The 19,040-nt window shown below is 38.4% G+C and overlaps 1 protein-coding gene across 1 annotated transcript in view; it reads right to left on the bottom strand.

Annotated features, from left to right (window-relative positions):
* The window catches only part of KCNU1 (potassium calcium-activated channel subfamily U member 1), a gene marked incomplete at both ends in the record, with an annotated part of 120,650 nt that overhangs the window by 47,399 nt on the left and 54,211 nt on the right, over positions 1-19,040 (bottom strand). Inside the window, one exon of the mRNA XM_081046664.1 lies at positions 16,634-16,757. Coding sequence (XP_080902790.1) covers positions 16,634-16,757 — 124 coding nt within the window. The remainder of the gene's footprint in view (positions 1-16,633; positions 16,758-19,040) is intronic.

Raw genomic sequence — 19,040 nt, 5'->3', positions numbered from 1 at the left:
ATCCTGCTCTCCTCAGGTGAGACAGTAAGGGTAAAAAAGGCTAGAGTGGGAGAAATGCCATTCCTTTACCTCAGGCATTGGTAAAATCTTTTTTACCTGGAGAGTAGGCCTTTGTCATGGAGAAGCCCCTGGGTGTATTTCACTATAGTTCCTCTTCGGCTGCAAGTTACTGAGGGGATTTTCACTGTGAGAACTGGGTAGAATTCCTGGAGGTAAAGTCCCCAAAAGTATGGAGGTCCCTCTAAGCTTGTAGCCCCCAGGAATTTCTAATTCTGCACCAAGTCCACACTCAACCTGCAGTAATTCAACAAAATTACCAGTTAAGTGTTCCTATAAGTTTAGGGCTCCAGTGGCTCCTTTCCCAGGTAGTGTACCTTGGCTGTGACTCTCTAGATTTCAGGGTGATGGTTTGCCCTGCAACCTCAGTTCCCTGATGGGTGAAGAAAACTCTTTAAGTTTCAGTTTATTCAGGTCTTTCTTGTTGTAGGGACAGGAGTGATGACTTCAAAACTTTTTATGTGTTGGATCTAAAACTGGAAATTTGGCAATGGCTTTCCTTATTCTCTATAATGCAAGTTACAGAGGCTGGTTCTTTCATGTCACAAAATCAGGCAGCTCAGTTTCAAATGTGGTTCACATTTCAGCATATCCCATCTACCTGTTTAATCTGAGCACTCCCCCTTCAGTAATTAAATATACTTTCTTCATGGGTCATTATGATGTGATTTATGACATGTGTGTAATTGTCAGAATTACTGTGGGTAATTAAAATATAAAGTGAATGCTGCCAGAGGCTTCAGTCACTCTCAGTGTCCTCATTAAAAAGCAGGAGCTGACCAAATTATAAATGGACTGGTTTGCACAAGTTCCCTGCAAAACCTAATTATGAAACTTATCCTTATTCTATCAGAACTCACTCCATTAGTCATGCAAATTTTGAAATGATTAAGTTATTTTATGTGCTGGAATTGTGGAATTAATAATAAAGAGGTGAGTAGCAGTAATTAGATATTACTATGAAACTTTATTATGTTAGGTCACTCTGTGTCATATTGCATCTCTTCCTGACCCCACATGCAACACACAACACACACCACACACACACACCTTTATGATAGCTTAATGAATGGGCTAATGGCTTCAGTGAATTTATGATAACTTTTTAAATGAAAGCTAAAACATGGAGAAGAATTTGTAAATTCTGCATGAGGTATTATCTTGGCATTGGTCAAAGAAAGAGATTGGTGATTATCATCAGGGGAATCCTTTTTCTCCAGAGAAGGCAAACCACCACAAAGAGAAATCAGTTCCTTTGAGGATGCTTTAAGCTATGGCAGCTGGCAAGAGCAAGTGATAATTGAAATCTTGAAGGAACTTTAGATGATCCTATCTCATTTCCTGTCTAATTTTACAGATAGAGGATTTAGCCAGATAAATTATCAAGCTGCCAGTGAATAAGAGAGCTAGACTCTAAGCTTAGTGCTATACTTCTCTTTGTAGGGAAGGAAGGCCACAGAATGATGGGGACATTGGTGAGCATCAGAGTTTTCTCAGCACAGGACTGGGTGAGAGACCATCGAAGTAAAGTCCACAACAAGTTTCCAGAGTACAGAAAAGGTAATTCATTGACTGTTTAACTTGGCAAATCATAGTCTCATCTGAGACAAGAGAGCTACTGTATATGGAAACACAGACATCTTGGTGCTCATTCAAAAGAGGCTAAGAATTTTGTTGACTCAATCAGTACATCTCTGAGGAAGCAGAAGTAAATAACATTTAAATGATAAGGAAGGAAGAAAAGAAGGGAGGAATAGAAAAAAGGAGGGAAGAGAGAAGAAAGGAAAAAAGGGAACTGCATACTTTATAGATAGATGTAAGATGCAAGATATACAAATTTATGTATCAGTTGGACTATGGAAGCTCAACATTGCCAATTTGGTTTGGTGGAGATGGGATTTAGATAAATGTTCTTTTGGGGGAGTCAATAAGGAAGAGAAAGAAAGAGGAGTAGAGGGAGGCATTTCTTACAGTGATACAGAAATTCAACTCTGCATAACGTATTGACTGCCTTTACCACTTCATCAACTATCTAAAATTTACACTTTGGTACTGTTTCCCTGGGTTACGGACAGAAAACTTTCTGTGCTGCTAGAGCGTGAGATCTCAAATGAAAGACACAAAACTGTGAACTTTGCTTAGAATGAAGCCATCCTCCTCAGCCCTGTGTCTTTCTGGTGGGACTGGTGAATGGAAATATTTATAGGGGTGTATCCAGATGGCATTCTCCTACAAATAGGACAAATAAACAGAAACTAATATGGAAGGTCCTTGGGAAAGTGACAAATAAGAAGAGACAGAGAACAAGAGAGTCAGAAGTACAGTGTGTGAAAATGGGTCTGGTCTTGGGAAGGGGCTGCGAAGCTCAGAGTATTTGTCTACAAATCACTCCTAGTAAGACAACAACTTTAAGAGATGTTGGAGGAAGGGCTTGTCATTAAGGGATCTGGAGACGAGGAGATGAGTAAAAGACAGTGATACATTCGAGAAAATGTAGCCTTTAGAGGAGAGAAGGCAAGAGTCTGGTTGCAACACAGTAATTAAAATACCTACCTTTGATGGATGCAGGAGCCGGTAAATTTGAGAGAGAAAGAGAGAGAGAGAGAGAGAGAGAGAGAGAGAGAGAGAGAGAGAGAGAGAGAGAGAGAGAGAGAGAGAGAGAGGAGAGAGAGTGTGTGTGTGTGTGTGTGTGTGTGCGTGCGTGTGTGTGTTGTATGATTTGACATTTCATAGCAACACCATGAGGTAAGCAGAAAAAAATATTCTTACCTATAATTTATGACAATGCAAACAAAATTAAGCAACTCACTCAAAGTCCCAAGATGGACAGCAATGATTTCGGATGCCAGTCACCCAGACTCTGTACCTATTATGTGCTGGTACTTTACAGAACTGCTCAGAATGGATGTAGTGGTGGGTAGGGAAGGTAAGTGAAGAAAATTTACATAGACTTCCCCTGTCCTCTTAAAAAGCTGGCAGGCTTTTTCATGGATTCATTTTCTCCTTCAATGGTGGCAGAGCCTTAAGACTTTGCAGAGGGGCTTGTGGGACAATTAAGCAGCTGACTGGCCTCATTCAGAGAAAGGGGAGAACAGCTAAAAATCCTAAGGGCACACCTGGCTTCAATGTGTACAGGCCTTGGAGACCTCTGTTCTTGCCTCCTCTATGAGGGGCCGCAAAATCTCCATGGGGCTCCTTTTACTCCTTTTGTGTTGATTCTAAACAATTTAGATTGCTGTACAATTCAGATTGCACAAAATCCTTTGTGCACCCCCACAGAATGGTCCACATTCGTCACTCACTCAAAGAATATTAAATCTTTTCAATATGTCTTTCTTCTTGTTCTACTGTTTTTGTCGGGTTTTTTTCTTCAAATTTCTCAGCTTTTTAGGAAGAGAGAATGACACTTTCACCTCCAAATGCAGAAGTGTCTCAGCAAGAGGCAATCTGAGAAAACGCATTTGAAAATGGCATTTGTTGGCTCACTGGAGCCAAATACAGCTACCTCAGCTCTTGCTTGAAACCCAAACAGGGTGAATGCCAGTCAGGGATTCCAACCAGCTGGTAGAATTGGCCTAAACAATCTGACAAAAGGGATCCCTTTTCCTCAACAGCAGCTTCTCCACCTCTTTCTCTCTCCTTTTCACTCAAGAACGCACAGTTTTACACTTGTCCTTCATACAAATAACTGGAGGGTGGGAATTATTCAGAAAGCTCATGTTCGACACCCCATCTGTTCATTCCTGACAGCAATATATAATGTAAGGCTATAAAAACTTGAAAAATAATGCAACATAAAAAGGGATTGACTCAGCTCCAAGAGGCCATAAATGGTAACAAATACCACAGGATGATTTATTTCATGCTGTAATCTTTACAGTAAGTCATCTTTCAGACATTTCCTTGTGACAGGTTTTAATAATATTAATGCCCAGAGCAATCCAAATCATCGCCAATAGACGTATTTATCAAGCTGCCAATCCGAGTAAATGAAATTCTATAAGCAATAATGTAACATGTTTAAAGGAAGCTAATAAAACAAGTCAGCAGAGAAATATTACTTCAAAGTATTCTCTTCCTCTAATCCAGCTCTGTATGTTATACTGCCAAAATGCAAATCTTTCCATACTTGATTTATTGCTCTGAAAATACCAGTGACCTTTTCCCAAGCTTCTGTATATTCACTCTCACACATTCATAAAGCCTGCAGTGCATCTTGCCAGCATCGCTGAACACTGGAGTGCTTAGCATTTATTGTTATGTTTGTCTTGCTTTCACACAGGTACTTGATTGGCAGCTACAGTGAATAACATCTAAGTTTCCAAGCCTTATTAAAATGTAACAAATATCTGAGCCATAAACCAATCTTTACAGTGCCCACTATAGACAGGCCTGCAAAAATACCTGAGAAACTGACTTGAGCAAAGTCCTGATGGTTTACCAGTTGCCGGGTAAATTTCACGTAGGGAAAGCCAACCTGCATTTTCCTTCAATCAGGTTTACTTTGCCTTGTATTAATTATTTGTTGTTCATGCAGATCACAGTGTGCCAGCTGTTACAGCATTTGGCATTTCAAATGCAGCTCAAGATCTGTCTCCTTCAGGAAGGCTTCCTTATTAATCTCACTAATTTTCTGATCTCTAACACAATAACTGACTCATCCCTCAAAGGAACTTTCTAATTAATGAATCCATAAAAGCACAATACGCATCAAAGACAGTTACCAAATATTAGATGAAAACATGCAGTACCTTGATTTATTCAATATATTCTACAATTAATTGATGCCTTAGGTTTTTCTTGCACATCACACACATGTTCCTTGAGGATCGATTTATTATTTAATGGGCACTACAAGTGTTCACTATACTACTGTGTACCCCATAGGGGCATGGTATATATATAGTTTGACATGATATTGTTTAAGTGTATTTATGTATTACGATTATGGTTCTCGTGTTTATTTGGAATAGATCCTTTGGGGTATCTACCAAGCCCACCACCTGCACTTCTTTGAGAACTGCCTCAGTCCCCACATAATAGCCAAGCTTGTTCCTGAAGATTCCACTTCCTGGATGTGATTGAACAAGTCAGGAACCTGACTGAGCTGAGCCAATCAGACACTCTCCTCTTGCAATGGGAAATTGGGATACTGGGAATCTAGTCACTGGGTTTGTAGTTGGAGCTGAGATGTTGTTGTAGGACAGGAGTAGCCAGATTCCACAGAACAGAGAGTTACAGGAAGTCTTTGTGCATGGTATGAGGCCTATTCGACAGCCCCCCTGACCCAATGGCACAGTGCAGCCGCCTCAGGGCACACAGATTTCCACTTCCTGGCTTCAGCCTCACCAAAAGACATACAACACTTTCTCCCTTATACATTTTCTGTTCCATGATTCCTTATTAGAAAGTTTCTTATCTATTTTAAAAGGATAAGAAACTTCTTTTGGATGTTAATCAAATACAAAGGACTTTGTATTTCCGTAATCCAGGGCATTTTGAGTTGAGTTTTGGAGCACCCTTGGAACACAGTAAGAATTTACTAGATAAAGAAGAGAAGGGAAGGACATTCTAGGTGTATGCATAGGCCCAAGGCAGGAAATATTTGGAGAAGTGAGAAAATATGGTAGTATTTGAGTTCAGAGGACTTTTGTGAGGGGCAGGGCCCACATGATCAAGGGGAGTGTTAAGAATTTCGATCTCATTCCTAAGGGCACTGAAAAAACATTGAAAGGCAACAATACCGTCAAAATTTCACTGTTGATACATCATCCTAAGAATAATATAGAAATAGATAATAAGGGACAAGAAGAGATGTGGGGAGATCAGGTCAAAAGCCATTTCAACAGTGGTCTAGAAAGAGAAGATGGTAGCTTGGATTGGGATTGGAAGTGAAGATGGAAAGGGTAGAGAAATTCAAGATATTTTTAGGGCTAAAACAGAGAAAACAGGAGAACTGATTGAATTTAACAGAAAAATGTACGTCATAGTTTCCTCACTTGCTTCTCTTATCCCTTAACCAGACTGCTAGTCCAGGTGTTAGTCATTGACACCAGGTTAGATTCACTGTTTGTTTCATTGTTAGTTTTTGCCTACCTGAGAGAATATTTCTGAGTGCAGCTAACAGAGGCAGAAATTCAGGTACTTGGGGAAAGTTTCAATTTTTAATTTTATTCTCTAATTTCGTATAGTGAAATTGTTCCAGAATCTAGTTATTTTTTTGTACTTTTTCCTTTCTCCTCACTTCCTTTCAACTTCACTGGTTCTGTCATTAACATCTAGCCTTGTACACTGTGATTCTTAGTGTGAAAATAAGCCAGCCAGGGGATGGTATTAGATCATGGGTCAGGATACAGTTTGAAGAAGGCTTCTGTCCCCTGAAATTTTTATATCCTTGCCTACATACACACACCCTGGGAATTATTTTGTCATACCTCCTCTTTTCTTCTGTTATTTCTTGGCTTGGGAAAATACACCTGGAAAAATACTGACATGATGCAGTGGCTGAAACAGTAAAATGAAGGAGAGTAAAGAAGTGAGTGGAGGGAAAAAGAGAACCTAAGGTTGTTCCACAGATCTGGAAGTAGAGATGAGACTATCTGGTAAAAGAATGTTTCATTCAGAATAATTTACCTTTAATTCTTTTCCCTCCAAGAAAGAAAAAGATCCTTGGTAGGAAGGTAAACTTTGAAAGACCTTCTAGAAGAAGGAACATAATCAGGATTTTTAGAGATCATCTGCGTATATATATTGTAAACACATATTTTTCCTGTATTTGTCCTGGTCCCAAATATCCCTTAAGATTTAGAGTCATCTGACATAAGCCTTTAACTTAGAAAAGAGATGAATTTAATCTCACCTAGGATGGTTTCTGCCTATTTTACACTTTAATATGTTCACCCTTTTCCCCTAAATTAGCTGAGGGGAAAAAGATAGACTCCATATAGAGAGGTCAGAATCTTATGCCACTGGGTTCATTGATTCCCCGCCCCCCTCCCCACCTCAGAACTTATTCCCTGGTTAGCTTAAGGGATGCAGATGAAAATCAATTAGTTTGGGTAGGGTGTGGGTGCTGAGAACTGTTCCTGGAAAGCTGAGCCAAATAGATATTTGACCTGGCCCTACAAATCCTTCCCAGTTGTCTTTTCCCTCTGAGCCATTTATAAATCTCTTAAAACTGGTTTCTGAGGCTGATCCACAAAAGGAGTTTCTTGAAGGAGAATTCAAGTGAGAAAAAAAGGAAACATATTACCTATGGTTCTGGCAGCTGAATACCTATGCTGTGGGCAAAAGCTGAAACCAGGGATATTTAGAAAGGTCTGAGAATATTCAGATTTACCCCCAAACAGTGTAAAAGCCAGGCTTGGCTGACTGTAAAATCAAACAGAATATTTCAGTTGAAGCAAATCTAAGCTAATCAGTATGAAAATTGTTTTCATAGAATATTATTTTAAGAACTAGGAATATTAACATGCTCCTGACTTGTAATAAAATGTAAATACAAAGGTATTAATCATAAGGATTACATCAATCAATAAAGAGAAACTGTGAACATTTTTATGTTGGAAGACCATTTGCATTGTTCTCAATTACTAAGCCACACCAATGGATTATGACGTTACTTTGAATCAGTCTGTAAATTTGCCAATCCCTGTTTCAGGCTCTTATGGACTTCCCTGTAAATAGGTGTACCTGTAGAGTATGTATTATAGGGGTGTATAAAGCATAATTGTATAAAGTAAATCATATACATATATATGCACAGATATGTGATTTACTTTATTGATTGATTTTTATATAGCAACACCAGAATCTTTCCCCAAAGAGTCATTTATCCACAATATATGCACTAGCGATTTTAAAAAATATGTACTAAAAATTTATTCCATTATCGAAACTGAACATTTTAGGAGAAGTTTGAGAGTGAAATCAGCAGCTTCTCTACACTTATAAATTGCTTTATGATATTTTTTAAACTAGCTTTTCCCCACTGGTACCTTCAATGCAGATAAGATATAATAATGCCTACATTTCATTATCAGGAAACCAGAAAGCAGAGGGGCAGCAAACTGTGTGGGTTACAATTGGACCTGGGATTAAAATCCGAGTCTCTGGAAGAGAAGTGGAGGGAGCCTCACCTGACACAAAGGCCCCTGCAGCCGAGGAAGCCCAGCCCAGCATGTGGATGCCGAGCATCTCCTGGCCCAGGCAGAGCAAGTGGTGGCACCTGTGCCATCTTGTCTGTGGAGAGAGTTGTACTCCCAGTATGACCCTGGGAATACAGGAAACTCCACATTTTAACAAAATGAAAATAAGGGGTTAATTCTAGTCTTTCCATAAGGGTAGAATTATACTTAATAACCTACTCATTCTGAGTGTAAAATGGAGTTACATTTAGAAAAAGTATCTAGTTTCCACTTGTTTTAAGGACTGTGACTCCTGCTTATAGAGAGAACAGGCTTGTAAATAAAAAAGAATGGTGACGACTCAGCTGTTCCTGGGGCTTTGAGGAGAGCAGTGCAGGTTTCCAGGCAGCCAGGTTTATTTAGTTTACTTTTTAGCACTATCCGTAGCAATATTTCAGAGTGAAATAAGTAAAATATCTGTTCCTTTTCATTTGGCAGCAGCAAAGATCTCAGGGAAAAAAAATAAATAAGAAATATGTAATCCCCACGGTGTAATCCCAGGGTATGGAAACTCGCTTCTCTTAAATGCCTCCCTCTGGCATAATTGACTTTTCATGTGCATTTTAATAATGATATTTCAGCAGGTTGCAAGAGAATTTTTTTTCTTCTGTTGTTGTTGTAAATTATGGTTGGGGAAAAAAAAGTGTTATAAATCTAATTACATTTTCACTTATATTAACAAGTCAGCACAATCTTCCAGCATGTTTACCAAGCAATTCCAATATTTACAGCTGACCTAATTGGTTGTGGGGTAGAAGCAATGAGCAATATTTTATTGTTCTGATAGCTGCGTATGTGCTGAAGACAGCTGCTAAGGTGTAAAGCTACACTGAAACCCTAAAGTTTTGCCTGCCTTCTGTCTGCCTTCATTGACCTGGCCTGTAGAATAGGACCGGACATAGGAAGGAAAAGGGAAGCAGGGTCTGGAGTGGGGAGGAGAGGAGTTTGTTAAAGGTGACTTTTCTTACTCTTGTCTTGGCAAGACAGATTTCCCAGTGATTTAGGGGACTGTTAGAGGCTCAAAAACTAACTTGTTCTTGGCAAGTCTGGATGAAAAGTTATAGATAATTACACAAAAGTCAAGAATATATTGAGTAAACATCCCTGATAGTTGATGTTGAGTTAACAATTCTGGTCTTGTTCTTGACCTTCCCTATCAAAGTCAGTGTGGTCTTTGGGAACCAAACATCTGTCTAATATAGGCTAGGAATTCTTATACTGTCAAGTTCTTAGAGAAAGGGCTAATAATAGAAACCACTCCTACCAGGAAAAGACCACATTGCTTCATGGGGAGACAGGAACTGGGTCTACCTCTCATATAACTAAAGGTGAGTTCGACTGCAGCCTTGCTATCCCCTCAGATTTCAACTAAAATGACATTTATCTCAAGTCCTCTTTTTCATAAGCGTGCTGTTTGTGTTAATACAAATATACAATGCTAGCAAAATTTTAGCAGAAACCTGCTTTGGAGGTGCGTCTCCAAACCATGGGTTCAATTATTTCGTAGACAATCTTGTCTTCTGTGTCATGATGAGGACTAACATTTATTGAGAGTGTACTCTCTGCTAGGAACTTGGCCAAGAGTCTCACACTTAATCTTTTCATCAGCCCTATGAGATTGGTACGAGTTGTTTTATAGATAAGAGATCGGAGCCACAGAAGAGTGAGGGACTTGCTCAAGATCACGCAGCCTGGAAGTCAAAGAGCTGAGATCTGAGGCTTGACAGTCCACTTCTGGAGCCACCGCTATAGTCATAGGACCAGGCGGCCTCCTGCTTGATAGCTCTTGCTGCCACCTAGACACTAACATGTCATAGCATGCCATAGGCTTTGAGGTATGGTATTGGATATACCCAATAGGCTCTTACTGATGTCACCTAAAATCATACCTCCCCCTTTTGGTTGATACCTGAAATCTCCCAGTTAGGTTCCTTAGCTGAAGTCCTTGATCCCTGATGAAAGAAAAACTATCCCTGGAAGAGTTAATATTGTAAACTTCTGTTTTTGCAAATAATGGTTCAGACAGATGTTGATGGGGGCAGTAAGTAGCGGGGGATTGTGAGCCCCTGAAAAGGGTGACAGTGGGGTGTCAAACAGAGGGCAAAGAATAAGAATGAAAAGTCCGTAACAACTGTCTACTTCACATTTTTCCCCCCTAGAAACTATGTAAGTCATATCATTAGTCCTTGAATAGAGTTTTACTTAGAAACAGTGACTAAGCTTGCCATAGTCTTCACTTTGTCTTGTCAGGTTGGTCTTTTATACATGACCCTAAACAGAAAAGGTCTCATCCCTGCCTTTTAGGAGATTATATATAAGAACGAAAACATGCAAAAACCAATTACTTAATGCAAATAAATATACATACTCAGTAAATGATCAGTTGTCACACTGTAATTTTTATTCCCATGATATGAGGGCTGCCTCCTCATCTTACCACCCAGCTAAATCAATGGAAATTTCCATAACCACAAGTCCTAGGAGAATATGACTTCATTTTTCTTAAGACCTGTCCACAGAATCACAAAGAGGTTTTAAAAAGGACTTTGTCCCTCCTTTATTACAGCCTCCTAATCTAGTCAAACAGATATGGAGAGGACGATGAGAGTAATGGAAAAATATACGTTGAATTTTCTACGGTATTAGTCTGACACTTTTATGAACCCTGAAGTTTTTTTTGTCTTTTATTTTAAATAATAATAAAATAGTTTGTTAATCTAAAGAATTCATTTATTCAACTATACATAATTGATGAATTATTCTTATATATGGGGTGCTTTCCCAGAGTTGTGGCACATTGCCTCTCAGAAATCAAATTTTTGTCTATAGACAGACAAGAACTAGAAAAGAAAGTTATTTAGAGGGTTTAAAGGAAAGTACCTAGACATTTTTTTCTAAATTCTTACTTTCCTATTATCCCACTACCTTCACTCTTTCATCTGTCTTTGGAACTCAGGCTCACTGTGCTTAAAAATATCATTTCTATATGTGTATGCGTAAGTCTGTTTCTATCTCTACCGCATACCTATACTTGTACCCCATGCATATACCTATATATGAATGCATATTGTATTATTGTTTTCTTTGGACTTTGGACTTTGTATTGAGACTTGATTAAGATGCTTATTAAACTCAATACCAATGGCATGCTTTTGATTTCCTAGTTAAGGACTATATTTTACTTATATAAAAAAGTCTATGCTTGTCCAGAGAGAAAGTCATTTTAAAAGCTGAATATGAAAGAACAGGGGAAAAAAAGCACCTATTCAGATCTTGTATGATGAATTTCTGTAGAAAGTTCAGACAAGATGTGCATGAATAGAGAAGAACCATGTATGGTGATTTATATCTACTATTCTGCCTCTGGAAAGACCCTGGAAGCTGGTCCTCAGTAGGAGTTCAAACATCACTGATGCTAAAAGATGGTGTTTCTCTTGTCTGGATCACCTCAGGGACAGAATTCAATGAGGTGTGCAGAACTGAGAATAAAAATGGAGGAAGGGTCCTGCTTCATTTCTTAAGAGAACAGTATGTGTGTGTGTGTGTGTGTGTGTGTGTGTGTGTGTGTGTGTGTGTGTGTGTGTGTTTGTGTGGTGGAAGGGGCATAATACCTAAAAGTGAGAGGTCATGAAGACAAATGTTTCAAGAGTCATGCCTGGGCATAAATTATATAGGGCCAGGAGTGGGTCTGCCAGAAGAGAAACAAATAATTTCTCCCAGTTGGATGGATTTCTCCATGTTCTTATGGTCTTTAAACCTCTTACACTAACATGCGTCTGGCCTGGAAGAGGATATCCTGGCAGTCCTTCTGAATGGACTGTAATTTGTTCAGAAACTGAAGACTGCCATGGGATTAGTTATGCTGGAAGGCACTGGGAAATAGCCAAGGAAGGAACTGGAATTGCCATGAAAAAGTGTTTTAGAGGGGGAATGGCAAACTATGGGTAGACTTAGACGTGGCAAAGTGACTAAAACAGTGGGAGGTACTACATTATAGATATTCACTGAAAACCCTATTGATACACACCTTTGAGCTGATGGTCTATGGGTGGGGGTAGTAGACAGTGAAATTTTAGAAGGTCTTAAACTTCAAACCGTCTCCCTCTGAATGTGAAAAGAAATTGGTGGCAAAGCAGAGACATTTAAGAGCCAGAAAAATGATGGCAGAGTGAGGTGGGGAACCAGAATGACAATAACATGAACCATTTTTCACTTGCTCAATTTTTACTGTGTGTTAGGTACGACAAACTTTTATCTCATTCGATCCTCCCAACATTTCAATTATTTAGGTTCAAATGTTATCTCTTTGATTTGCAGATGAAGAAACCAAAGCTTAAAGGATAAAGAGAATGGTAAACTAGGGCTCATGCCTGCTATATTGACAATCTCATGGCTGATATTTGTGGACCACTTGACCTTGAAAAAGCTAAAGCTGGGTTGAGCATTAGAAAAGAAAGAAAAACATAACATTCATGGTCTCTGGTATCTCCAAAAGATCATAGAGTATATGAAGAAGTTGATGTTATAAATATGGTCTTGGTTATAAGTTTCACAGAGACATAGAGGGAAGAGAAGTTATGTGGGAAAGTATATATTTAGATTTCAATGTAGTCTATTAGAGTTGAATCAAAGAGACCCACAGGGAGGATTTCTATGGAAGGGCTGCTATGCCCAAAGAAGACAAACCTTTCTGTTAGAAATGGTTTTCTCTCTTGACCCAGATGTATCATACACTGCTTGGAAATGTCTGTTGCTCCTTGTTTTACGGATTAAATATATATCAATATCTACTTGAGTTTATAAACACCTACTTCTATTATAAAAATACTGAATGGCTTAGTGTGGTTATTGTGTTATTCGTCAGTCACACCATAATATGAATTAGCTGTAAAATCTTTTCTTGTTAATATCTAATTAAAATTAGTTTTATTGAAGAAGTGAATTTTGATAGAAAAGAGGAAGAAAATAATAGATAATTGTATAACAGGTAAAATGGGCAGAACTCTCCTCGGGTCACCCAAAGTAGGGTGATCAGATAAAGAAACTGGAAGCAAAGACAACGGGGTTCCAGGAGTGGTCAAGATGCATTTTTATTTATCATAAAATGTTGCATAGGTCTAATTTTATCAACCTGAAAAGGAAAAGGATATATTCACTTTCTCTCATATAACATGACTCCTTGATTTAAGGACACAGAACTTAGGTGAATAGAGCCTGTGTTTGCTTACTTAACAAATACATATTCAACTACTATCTATTAAATAGACTTGTGTGTGTTAGTCTCAGAACGTAACTGCTATTTATAACATTGCTTATTTTATGGGAAAGAAAAGATACCAGGGATGCAATGAAATATTGGACTATAACTTTTGTATAAGTTAGGACTGTCTGTATTGCTTCAAGTACTAAGAATAGAAGACAGCAGTTTCTGGGCTGACCAGAAAACGCACTCGTGGCCTGAAGATTACATCTTTAAAATCATCAAGCCCAATGTTAGCAAAACTATTAATAACATTAGGCTGCTTTTGGTATATGATGTAATACTATTAACACATCAAAAATGGATTACAAATAGCACATATTATGCATTTGATATTTTTTCCCCAATAGTGCCTATTTGTATCTATTAAGCCATCAAGTCTATTTTATCACTCTTTGTTATTACCCAGGATTTATGTTTGCCAATTTGCTGGCTGGAGTTATCTTTGCCCCCCGCCCCACACACACACACAAAGAAATAAAAGGCACCCTATTCTATAGTGCTAAGTAGGAGCAGGGTCTGTCATTGATCCCATTAACACTGTTAAATCAACTGAGCTAACAAACTCCATTGATGAAATATCGCAGAAATTCACCCACAAATGGCACTTATCTATCTAAGGGTATACCATTGTCTAATCAGCAGTATGGTCCTGATTGCTGTGTTCTTTTTAAGTCTCTGTAGTCCATGTAAACACATCTTACTTTGAATTAAGAGGTGTAAGTGAATTAAGTAATCATCATCTTTAGAGGTGATCTTAAGGGTAACTATCACCTACACAGGGATGGGTAACTATCACTATCTCTGACATTTTTAGGAGTTTTTAAAGCATATTCAGGGATCATCCAGCTAGATATAAGGCTGATGGACCCAGTTTGTGGATAAACTAGGCCATCTGGATCAATTCTCCTTTTAGATGCCTGCTTTGGACCATTTTTTATTTATCATAGACAATGGGGGAATTAAAGACAATGGGAAAAATACAAATAAGTTAAATAATTTTGTTTTTAAAGCTGTGTTAAAGAATGTGGGGAGTCTGTGAAACTGAATAACTAAAATTACATTCAAGGATTTTTTTTGTGTATGGCTCTGATTATCCATGAATTGCCAATCCTCTATTATCACAGAGAAGACATCACAAAGAATAAACGAAAGCAAAAACATGGTTGGAGCACTTCATGTGTTATCATATATATTGCCTTTATATTATCAAAACAGTTTTCAAAGTTGAATAATTTTGATCTTGTGATAACTTTGCATTAACATAAATATAATGTACACACACATATACATGCATGCACAATACCAATAGCCAAGAATGTATCCTTAAGAAATTTGATATGTTATTTCTCACAGCACTCTACCATAAATTCTCACCTCTCGTCAGGCTAGCTGGTACATGGAAGGTTCCACGTTTTCTCCAGGCCTGGCCTATGTCGTACTCTTCACAGGAGTTGAGATTCCCACTCTCTTCTACCTCCCAAATCCCATCGCTCACAGGACACTTTCCATCCAGCCCTCCTTGACGTTTTCCTCCTTTGACTTCCTGCTAGAATCATCAATGCAGCACTTGAAGGAATGCTGCCTCATTTGGCCTCTGATTGATTTTATGTGAATTCATCTTGTTTACCCAACTAGATTGCATAGGAGTGGAAGCATGATTTCCGTATCTACAAATGCATCGAGCACAGTGTCTACAGTGTGTACTTACCATAGCACATACAGGTATTCAATAAATACTCATTTACCAACCTCTTTAAAAGAAAAAATTATCTGCAAGTTCTAATGCTGGTCTGTAGCTGTGTTGTTGTTAAGTGAGAGGTAAAATACAAATTCATGAAATTCCATAGCACCTTTCCTCTAAATAGATCTTAATCCTTTCTCATAAATTATCTCACGTAGTTTCGTAAAATCCTGGAATGAAAGGCAAGGAAGGACAGAAACTATAACTCCTAGGACTTTTATATTCCTCAGTGCACACATGAAGTGCTGGCTCAGACATTCAAGGCCTGCCTCACCTCTAGGACAGGTACGGTCAAACCTCTGTTAACCAGATCCACAACCCATCTATCCAGAATCCTTAATTAAACAACAGCATGAGTTTTCATGTATTAAAAGAAAGAGGTGAATTATAGCAAGGATTTATTTCAAAATCCACATCTTTGGAAGGCGCTGCCCTTAATACATATTCAGTCCAATTTTGTGCACGTACCTAGGTATAGTAATTGTAATAATAAGGAACATTTAATGAGCACTTACTCTCAACCAGGAATCCAGAAAAAGTACTTTAAATACCTAATCTTATTCAATCATTACAAAAAATCTACGGAGTATTCATTACTGTTATACTCATTTAAGATATCAAAACTGAGACATCTTGAAGTAAAGCAACTTTCCCAAGATCACATAGCTTAGAACTAGCATTTAAATTTACATTATGCAATGCCAGAGCATAATGACTATGCTTTTCTGATAATGCAATCATATTTCTCAGTCACGAAGGGTTTTCTCGGTACACTACAGCTACTAAACTGAAACTCAGCGAACATATTACAGTTATCCACAATAAAGTTCAGAGTAATAGAACTTTTAGATCAATGCTCTACTTAAACTCAACCAGACAGATCACCTTCCACCTCCAAACCAGCACTGTAGTTAATCAAGTTTTTAATGTACTAAAGAGCTGCAGGGCAAAGGGAGGGGAGGAAGGATTTAAGGACCCTATGCTGCAGATTCCAAAACAAAGGCAATCTCATCATCAGTTTGTTGGAAATAGGGAATAAATTAATAATAGAAAAGCCAGTTGGGAATAGTTGAAATATTGTCCCAACTCACATTTCTAGAACGCCTGAAAGGTGACATGAAGGAAACTGAGTACATAACCTTCAGGTATCATAAGCATCATAACCTTTGGGTATCACAGGTACAACTTATTTGAGGAATCTTAAGGAAGGTAAATTTGCTTAGCTTAAGGATCCTGGGTAAAGTATGCACGAATTCATGTTGGTTAGGAAAATTCTACTGGTCAGTATAGGAGCTGAGAAAGCAAATATTCTGGCTTAAGTAAAATTTTTATTGCCCCATGGTTCTCAGAAAATGATAGGGGACCAGAGTTCTCTGAGGCTCTTACCTGATGTCGCTAGTCAAACAGCTCATGTTGCTAGTCACTACGCTTGGCTGTTCCCCTGATAAAAACTCTGGCATTGGTGTGCCACAGAATTCCTTCGTGCTGTTTTTCTTTGCTTTTATTGTCCCTGCAATAGAATAAGAATCTTAGTGAGTTGGCATAATATCTGTTTGAGAGAGATTTTTGTACCATTCCTACTGGCTGAGACATTTCCAGGTCCTGGACTAGGGTAAGGCTGGGGGCCCTTAGGTAAACACTAGTTCTAAGAGGATGAATTATAGAAAACCCTTTAATTTCTTTTTTCAGAATTAGAAAATGATTGTGAGTATTTTAATACCATACAATATGCTTAAGATAAGTACCTATTGAGTTGGCTGCTGTACTTTTCTAATCCATCACTCCTCCCATCTCACCCAAGAGTATAGCACCTGAGGAGCCTTCCTGCTACTGGCACAGTCTGGAACCACTATAGGACTCTTAAGAAAAAAATACTATCCAAGTTCCCCTTCTCTGTTCAGGTTGCAATCCATGCTACAGGAATATTGCCTCCCTGTACTTTATTTTTCCTTTAAGGCTTCGTTTATTATTCATTTTAACTTGTCGAGAATCTTGATTTTACATGGGCTATGTCTCCAAACATTTGTGAATTTCAAAATGTGGAAATAACACAAAAGCAAGTAATTTTCTCATCTGCAAATGGGGATAATAGTGGGACTTCAAAGGATGATTGTGAGGATAAATGCAAGAATGTTTGAAATTTAGTAATTCAATGAGCAACATGAAACTGCACTGAGATGGAAAAAAACTGACACATGAGCCATTACTTCTTCCTGCACCCATATGTTGGTACTCAATCATACCATTCTTATTCTGGAACCCAGATCCAACCTAACAATCCTTTCAACACATTAACTAGGCTAGGAAACCACTGTTGATCAATAAGAATTGGCACTTGGTAATGTAATAAACAAATAACATTCTAAAGGATGCTTTGGAAGTTAAATGTTTCTCTTTCATTCTTCAAGGACCCTGAATTATCTGCTTGCCCGAACAGAATCAGAGATGGGGAGACTGTCTGAGGAGAAGTTATCAAGGACAGGGACAGACTCAAAGAGTAGCCATCATTGCTACTCCTCTTCCCCACCCACCCAAGCAGAGAAAAAAGACGTGGCCTTTTATTCCAGTGTCAGTTTTAGGACCATCTCTGTACTTAGACTATTCAGAATGGGGAGTTCAGGTGGAACAAGGCTATAAACCCACATATCATCAGGTTTGGGACAAGGGTAGACAGGAAAAGCCACAAAAATAGCTTGGTATCCCTCTTCTTTCCTTGTAATTCTTTCTGAACCATTCTAATCCACAGAAAATATCAATTGAGTCAAAACACACTTCTAGAAGAAGAGCGACATCCTTTGCATAGGTGATTTGTCTGCTTAAACCATCAGTAATCACATCATACAGCTGTGCTAAGAGCCAGGCTTGGCATAAGATTGCTCTCTACCTGTAATCCTCAGAAGTCTTCACTTTCATATGGGGGCTTGATGAGGATTTTCAAGTTGACTGATGTTTCCTTATTTTGTGGTTACCTTTTGCCCTAAGGGAAAGGCTCAGGAAGGGAACATCTGAAGAAAAATCTGAGTGGGAAATAGTGTGTTACCCACTGTCAATCATTAGCTAGCTTAGTATATGTGATAGAAGGCTGAGCTATGGAATGTAAAAGGGAACATGCTCAAACTGGCTTAGGAACAATGGAACTTTCGGGAAGTCTGCTTTCTCAAAGCCTAACTTTCTGGCCAACAACATTTGCCAGGTACTAAAAAAAGGGTATGTGCGGAGGGAAAATAAGTGGGTGGGGTGAGGCCTATGAACTTATGGATGTTTTTGCTAAAGCTTCATTCTTAATAAAGTCTTTTCTGGAAACGTATTAACGATTTGTATAATTTTGGAAGCTTTCATAATTATCGAAGTACATGCATGTATGTGAGGGTTGGAAAGAACAGCCTCTATGAGGACTGGTGAAGTCTCTGGCTGTGTGTTGGCAGCCTGAAGGTGAAAGATGAACTGGCCCACATGATCTTTTTTGGTCCTTCCAACTCTAAATTCTATAATCTTAATGACCTTCAAAAAAAGTGGAAAGGTGTTCTCTCTACCAGGTTAGGTAGTTAAGGCAACAATCTATTGTTGCCCTTGCCCCCAATTTCTATGCCGCTTTAAACATTTGGGAATAAAGCAAAAAATAAAATAAAAGTAGGAAGGCAAAGTCATCTCTCTTGGAGCAGTAGATAAGCAACTGAAGTTTCTTTGATTTCATTCTAAGGCAGTTTGATCATTTTATTTATTTATATTTTTGTCTATAGCTGACAGTATGCAAGTAATTATTTTTTCCTATTTCAGGCAAGAAAAAAATGGA

The sequence above is a fragment of the Rhinolophus hipposideros genome (genome assembly GCF_964194185.1).
Source record: "Rhinolophus hipposideros genome assembly, chromosome: 4".
Taxonomy (NCBI): Eukaryota; Metazoa; Chordata; class Mammalia; order Chiroptera; family Rhinolophidae; genus Rhinolophus; species Rhinolophus hipposideros.
Note: the sequence above shows the minus strand (reverse complement) of the source record. Positions and strands in the feature narration are given on the sequence as shown.